The sequence below is a fragment of the Athene cunicularia genome, assembly GCF_003259725.1.
Source record: "Athene cunicularia isolate RWA chromosome 5 unlocalized genomic scaffold, athCun1 chr5_part2, whole genome shotgun sequence".
NCBI classification, from domain to species: domain Eukaryota; kingdom Metazoa; phylum Chordata; class Aves; order Strigiformes; family Strigidae; genus Athene; species Athene cunicularia.
This window is the reverse complement of record NW_020799102.1, coordinates 725,366-733,286: the sequence shown is the minus strand read 5'-3', so window position 1 is coordinate 733,286 and position 7,921 is coordinate 725,366. Positions and strand designations below refer to the sequence as shown.

Sequence of the window (7,921 nt, the reverse complement as noted above, 5' to 3'; positions counted from 1 at the left end):
GGGCAGCCGGCTCCGCCCAGGCGCGCGCGGACGAACGGTCGCGGCGCACAGCCTGCCGGGACGCTGGAGGACTCGGCGGGGGCGGGCCGCCAAGATGGCGGGTATGAGGCGAGGTGAGCGGCGCGTTGTCACCCGTTACCAACAGTTCTGACCACCCCACCACCACCGCCTCGCGTCTCGGCGCGGCGGAGAGTGACCGGGGAGGAGGAGGGGGGGGACACTGTTTCTTACCTCGCCGCCCCCGGGCGGGGAGGTCATGATGAGAGCGAGGTGGGGACCGAGCTTGAGCTAGGCCCAGCCCCATAGCCATATCGTGACAGCCCCGACACGCTGAGGTACATCCCGGCAGCTGCGGGCCCTGTGTCAGCGTCAGCAGGGGCTCGGCGCTTGTGCGGGGCGAGGAGCACCTTTATAGGCAAATCGTTTTCCTCAGGCCGAGTGACATCCCTTGAAAATCAGGTCTTTGCTTCAAATTATGAACCAGTGGGATTCAGAGAGGAAAAAAAAAGTTCTTCATTAGTGTGGTCGGAATTATTAATTTTCACTTATTTCAAAGAGGTCAAAGGTCTTCTCCCAAATATGTAAATTTCAGCCCTAGGTGGACAAAGTTGGTTTTGACAACTTTGGTTTGAACAACTAGCCTTTGCCAAAGTCCTAAAAACAAGTGTAATGAGGTGAATTGAGTAATGTTAACTATAGCTGTTGCATGCTTTTAATATAGCTTTGGCATTAAACCCGGTTTTTTTAGAAAATGGGCTGTGTTCTACCTCAAGTAAGCATGTACCGCGTCACTCCCAATCACGATAACGAATTCATACAGCTGGGATCAAGTGTTACACTCTCTTTTTGTCTGGACCATACAAGCCTTACACAGGCAGAAACGGGTTGCTGACCTGCACGCCCTGGAAACTCACTACGCCACGTCTCACTAATGCAAATGCCGCCCTTAGCAGAGCACTTCTTGCTGCTGCAAGTCTGTGTGCTTCTTATAAATGCTTTAAAATTGTTAGTGTGCCTTCCAATTTAAAAAGCCCCCAGCAGCAATGCAGACTTCATTAATCCTACCAGTGAGTCGATCTCAGGGTTCTGGGATTAGCAACCTGCTGTTACACCTGAAATAATGTATTAATCTGGCATAATAATTACTACTTAACTGCAGTATCATTTTCACAGGTGTGTTGTGGGGTTTAAATGTTTAAGCCGTGTGAAATGTCCCCTGTTGCTCAGGGGGAGGCAGCATGTTCCAAGTAATGGTGGCTGTCAAACCCCTTCTTGGAACAGATGCAGGAATGGTCAGTGCCCTCTTGTGGAAAATGATTTTAAAAAAAAACCAAAACCAAAAACCCACAGTTTAAACATAAAGTCGGGGAACTACCATTAGGGAATTCATTAGGGATTGCCTGTACAGTAAAATTATCCTATTCTAATTATACCATTGGCATCATGACAGTGTAGGTGCTCAGCATGGATGAGGCTACACCGGTATAGCTTGGTGTTCGGTTATACAGAAGAAGTTCCTTGTCTGGACACTTTGGAATAATAACATGCCTACACATGCAGCTGTGGTATTTCAAATTAACATCCTACTTCACAGTCTAAAATGACTTCAAAATGGAGACATCTTACTGCTGTGGAAGAAAAGAAGCACAGCATCTTGACACAAGGTATTACTTTCACATGAAGGTTTATACCAGGGTACAAATACAAACGCGTCTTTCAAAGATGTACAAATACAAACACAAAACCATCAGTCACTGCAGAACAGGATGTGTAATGAAACCTTTAACTCCCATTCTGCAAAATGAAAGAAAGTGTTCATCAAAACGCATTTTGTCTAAGTGAAGGGACGAGTCTGTTAGGAGCCTAAAGTCCCTTTACTGGGACTTATGAAGCACGTCCAGAAGGCATTTCAGATTACAGACAGTATGAATCACCTTCTAAAATTGCTTGCCTATTTCCACTAAATTCCCAAATTGGATACCTCAATTAGGTGCTTAAAGTTAGTGGGGATTAATTTGGGCCCAACTGCATAAAACTATTAGGTGATGAGGACATTAACCTCAAGAAGCCCAGGGATGAAGATAGTGACGTATGTCTCACTGGTTTGATGATAATGAGATGTCTCTGAGAAGATGAATGAGACCTTTCACAGACAGTTTTGCTCTCTCTGAAACAGAGATTGTAACTTTTCAATTGCTCATGTGTCTGAAAGAGGCTAAGAATGTTAATGAGTTACTTAAGAGGTGCTTCAGTAGGTCAGTGCCATCACGTTGCAAGGGAATTTTATTTATTTAAAAAAAACCCCAAAACCCAGTTAGCTTATAGAAAAGGTACGATTTTTGTGGGTGATCAGAACATATCATGGTTTTACATAGAATGACTTTGCTTTTGAAGGGAACTGGTTTGGAAGGACATTATTTAGAGGAACCAGGGAGCCCTGTGTTCTACATGAACGCTTTCTCACGATATAAAACCAAATGGAGCATTCAGGTTCCCTCGCATGTTTCCCTTGTTCCTGCATAGTTAGAGGGGATGAGGCGTCATCTGCTGTGAAAGGACAGGATAAACGAGTTCTAGGTAATGCCTGCTTACCTTGTGTTTTGAAAGAGATGGGTTCCTCTGTGAAAGTGACTTCACAACAGGGATTTCCCCAAAATTACTTTAGAATTCATGTATTTGAAAAAGTTATTTTTGGAACCTGAGCTGCATGATCTGAGCAAATAGTAAGTCTTTCAGTGAACTGAGGAAAACTTTTCTCCAAGCATGCTTGACCTCTCTAGTAACATCACTTGTTTGAATGTTTCTACAGCCCTTTCAGTAAATAGACTGATTTTCTTCTCTTTATTTTTTCCTTCTCAACGGAAAGGAAGAACTTCATCAGTTGTATCCTTTTTGTACCTTTATCCCTCACATGTGGGAATCGTCAGGAAGACTGGCTGAAAAGCATTCATACCTTCCTAAATCTGCACAATGCTATTTTTGTGTTATTCTTCGAGTTTTCCATCATCAGCACCATCTTTAGGAAGCAAAACTGGGAAAACAGTTCTTCCAAGGGAAGATGGTTTTTGCAGCATTAGCTGGGGTTTAGCTGAGGCTTTGCCCTGCTCGGCTCCCACTCCTGCAGAAACCCCTTTAACTCACCCTGCGGTCTGGACAGAGGGCAGGCACTCACCATTTAGGATCACGTAACTCCTTTCCTTAGGAAGCAAAGCTGAAAATTTGATTTGTGGACTGATGGCCATGAACCCCATGCAACACACTTTGCAAACAGCTGACAGCCAATAAGAGGTAGTAAAAAGCAGCTTTCAGTTGTACTTCCTCTTCCCTGATGTTAATTCACTCTACATTTACTCCTGCCAAGATCTAAGTAACCTCCTCAGAGGAGACACCCTTGGCTTCAGAGATTTCCATGCCTAGAACCTATCTAGTAATTTTTTGCTCCACCTCCCTTCAACTGGAAAAACACAAAAACCTGGTTCTGTTTTAATAAAATGAGCTTCTCTGGGAACGAGAATACATTCATTGTGTGTGGGTGGGTGCTCCGTTCAGAAACTGGATGGGCAGTTCCTGTAAAAGGCACCTGGGCTGAGGTCCCTGCTTCGAGAGATCCAGAGGATTTGAGAAGGGCTGGGGGAGAGAGGGGAGGATAAAGAATATTTTAAGTATAGAAAGACAGATGTGGAAATAATGAATCTGCACTGATAACTTCCTCATATAAATTACTCTGTATTATGTAATGCTAAGAAAGGCATTTAGTATCATTTGGTTATCAAAAATACACATGAATGATCAAACTTTCTGGATTCTTGGAGCCATATTGCAACTTTTCCATGTGGTGGTGAGTCCCAGGATGTCCTATGCGTGTCTCCCTTATTGCATTAGTAACATGCTGCTGCATCTCAAGAGAAAATTATTCTTTCAGTATGTATGTACCTACTATATAAGAACTGTGCCTATGCGGGGGAAAAGGGGGGCTCTTGAAGACATTTAACTGTGAAGTACCCCCTGTAAATGAGGCATTTCAACTCCTGTGCAATCAGAGAGGGAGCTGGCACAGTTTAACACCAGCCAGCCGTTCATCGCACACTGCTCCGGAGCTCCTTTGCTAGGGACATGCTTATCTCTGCCAACTCCAGAGGGAGCCCAGGCGGCTAATTCAGACTCTAATTTTAGGATGGCTCTCATCTTGGCATGGTTACAGGTGAGAAGAATCTGTCCTGAGCCTGCAAGTAATTTCCCCCCATTTGTACGACAGCATGTGCCATATTCCCTGCCCTTCAGGGGCATTTTGAGGATGCATTAAGGATTGTGGAGCTCTCAGATACCTTGGCAGTGGATCCACATAGACAGACAAATAACTAAAGCTAAATACTATCTCACAGTATATAGCAGTTAGTTTTGTGAGCAGGGAATTAAGGAAGTCTGTTTCTTAAAAATTTGCATCTCAAAGTTGAGCTTGTGGCCTTTCTCAGGCATGTAACGAAGAGCAGAGCTTTCAGACTCTCCATCATGTAGGCAGTAAAAGGGCCTGTCTGCTTCACAGAGCCACCTATTTTCAAGAACATACAGGAATTTGATGTATTGGAGCCTGCCAACCCTCTGTCAACTTGCCTAAGGCTGACTAACAGGTACAGAAGTTGTCTGGGGAAATGTACATATACACACCCCCCTCATTTCCTTAGGCTAACAAATACCCCACTACATACCAAATAAAATTTTTTTAAAAAGGAACTAAAGCCAAACCTGAAACAGCAAGCTTTTATCCTAACTCCTGGTATTTGCAATCTCAGGTTACTTTCTGAACCCTACCAATAGGCCAGTCATAGCTGAACCATTTAGTATAAAAAGGCACAGCACTGTATTTTGAGGTTTCTGGGAAATGATGATTTTATGAAATGGATCCCACCACATTGCTATGAGAAATCCTTAACAACAGTTATCAGCTGTCATCTGTTCCTTTACAGTTACTATTTTATGTAAATGGGATTTATTACATCTTTTACTTCGCGGCAACTCTTGCAATGATTATTTATAAAAGTAAGTTGCACGTATTCTAACACAGAAGTAGGCTGTGTGCTTATGGGATAGTTGTGGTTTGTCAGCCTACTGTGTTTTCCTGACTTATTTACTCTGTGTTATTCTACAGGTCAAGTTTTCAGTTATCCAGATGATTTTTTGGCTCCAGATCTTGCATTGCTTTTCATTATGGCCATTCTTGAAGTGCTCCGATTATACTTGGGTATGTCATGTTATCACCGTGCCTTTTCCGTGGAATATAATCTTTAAACATTAATCATTCTGAAATTGAGTGTGTGTCAAAACATGCTACTTTAGCAGACTAGCAGATATTTGCAGACTGTTCATTTATGTCATTAAACTTTATCTGACTGATCAATAGATTTGGCCAGAGGCTCAAATAGAATCTGCTCTCATATGAAATATAATCTATAACACCATTAAGAGAACAGCTAGGTTGTCAGAAAGCAATAGAACTGGGACAGCTGGAATGCTGTTTGCAAGTGAGCATGCTGTGTGAGAATGAACGTGCTGAACATCAGAGAGTTCCACTCACTGAGGTGACAGAGCTCCCTTCAGCTGCCCCAGCAGCCTGCACAGGTAACCAAATGGCGGGAGCCCTGTGGAGCCCGGGATGGCAAGGACGTCCCTGGGCAACGTACGGCTGCCACCATGCCTGTACCTTTTCCTTTCACTCCTTCTGAAGACATATGCCAGTCCTAACATCTTCGTTTCATTCAGAACAGCATAAAGTGCCCCCTGATCCCTGTCCATAGCTTACTAAAACATCATAAAGTCCTTTTTCTAAAAAGTCAAGTTATTAAAATTCATGCTCAATATTGCTGACATTTATGCAAGGTGGATCTCTGTTGAATTCAGCCGACTTGCTGTAGGGGTGAATTTAGCCAGTGCCTTAAAGCACTCTGCATATGCTTGCTTGGAGCCTGGTGGATGAATAAAGAAGTGAGTTTCAGTCTAATGTAGTTAAACAGCAAAATCTACTGAGACTAGCTTACAAAGAAGATGGAAGGAAGAGAGAAGTGCAGCTTCACCACAGTGAGAGAGCGATTTGAAATAGGAAGACATTAGCCAGGAGTATTGAAGATTCTACGTTTCGTAAGATTTTAACATGAGGATTGAATGCTCTCAGATGTGCAATGCAGTCACCAAGTTGTCACCCTAAGCACAGGGCCGGGGGGGACTGGAGGAAGGTTTGATGGTTGACTAAGAAGCTGAGTGATCAGAATGCTTGAAGCTTCAGAACGGATTATCTGTGTTAAGAAAAGTTAGGCAGCCTGACTTTATCAACCAACTGCTCTTTATTTAGATTAACTTTGGTGAGCAAGAGATGGATTGTCCACTGGTGTTTGGGTTTATCCGTACATTTACTGACAGAGCCTTGATTCAGACCAGTATTTCAGTGTACTCTGAGTTGGAAGGGCTAGAGTCTTTTTTGAACAGGAATACTCTCGACTTGTGGCTTGTGATATTGTCAGAAGAAATCAGAGACTCATATCAGCTTTTTGTTTCCTTCGAGGTTCAATGGGTAACCTGACAGAAGAAGAGGCTCCGTTAGGGCTCAGTCTTGTGATCACGGTCGGAAGTGTGATTCTGTCTGTGTATTTCCTGTTGTGGCAAACCTACGTGCTGAAAGCAGACGTCATTATAAACGCTGTTCTCCTCTTTACATATGGGCTTGAGTCAGTACTAAAGGTCATAGCCATTGCTGCCTTTGTCAGATAAACCCTAGCAGTTTTTCAGCATGTTTTCAACACATTTCTTCTACAAGAGTGGTTTTATATTTCAAATATTTAATTCTTATACATACAAAAATCCCCTAAAACTTTCCTGTGTTTAAAGTACAAATTTCTGAGGGGCAGATATCTCCCTGAATGTTGGGTAAACCATCCTGTCTAGCAGCTGTGCTGCACTATCTCATGAGTTCACTTATTTATGGGCAAATGCAAGAGGTGGTTCAGCAAAAAAACCCACAGGGACTGATACTAAATATTCATTCCCAACGCAAAATAGTAGCCAGTGCATCACCTACCTACCTGCTGTTGAGATGATATGAGTTTTTATTATATAGCAGCAACATACGACCAAAGTGACACAGAAATGAATCAGGCCAATAGAGTCTGGACTCATTTCTGCCTTGCTACATACACGCTGCTCTTTGAGGGCACAGTTTTTCTGCTGCTCTCATTTGTGTTTTCAGACCCCAGTGGTAATTTCCCTGACTTTAGTAGGGCAGTATCTGACTTAGCCCAGTGGGAGAGAGTTGAATTGAGTTTTACGCATACCTGGAGAGCTGAGCTACAGGGTTTGGGCAGCTGGTTCTTACTGACGCAGAGCCCTGTAGTGCGAGGGTATGTTTGATTAAATAGGATGGCCTTAAGATAAATATTCACCACTCATTCACCCTTCTGTCCTATTTTGTTAGGTGCATTTCTGTTTGGTGTTACATGTGTTGGTTTCCATGATTCTGCAAAAGTTACTACATGCAAGCCTTGTCTTTTAAATGAAGAACTGTGTGCAATTTCAGATTTTTTTACTGTATCAAAAATATATATATATATATATTAATGTAAAGCTTGGGGAGTTTGTGGGGGTTTTGTACAAGCAGGTTTTATATTCAGAGTTTCCTATTTTTGTATTTATTTATTCAAATAAATAATGGTTTAGATCTAAGAAGTGTTTGAAGTGCAGAGCATTTTGTTCAGCTCCTAAGCTACAGTGAAGCTACACAAAGGAGGATTTGGGCGAGACTGGATGTGTGCAAAGGACTCTTCTGATCCTGCTGCTGTGGGCCCCTCGCCTGCACTGGGAAGGAGCGCCTGACGTCTGCGCTAATTTGCACTACCCAGGAGCTGGAAATACAGTGGTGCCAGCCCCGTATTGCCTC

The 7,921-nt window shown here is 43.1% G+C and overlaps 1 protein-coding gene across 1 annotated transcript; it reads left to right on the top strand.

Annotated features, from left to right (window-relative positions):
* The first annotated feature begins 6 nt into the window (after positions 1–6).
* On the top strand, positions 7–6,875 carry TMEM80 (transmembrane protein 80). Its single transcript, XM_026850311.1, has 5 exons — positions 7–113; positions 2,867–2,883; positions 4,944–5,037; positions 5,147–5,239; positions 6,554–6,875. The coding sequence occupies exons 1-5, from the start codon at positions 95–97 to the stop codon at positions 6,757–6,759; spliced, it is 429 nt and encodes a 142-aa protein (XP_026706112.1). The 5' UTR covers positions 7–94; the 3' UTR covers positions 6,760–6,875.
* The last annotated feature ends 1,046 nt before the right edge of the window (positions 6,876–7,921 follow it).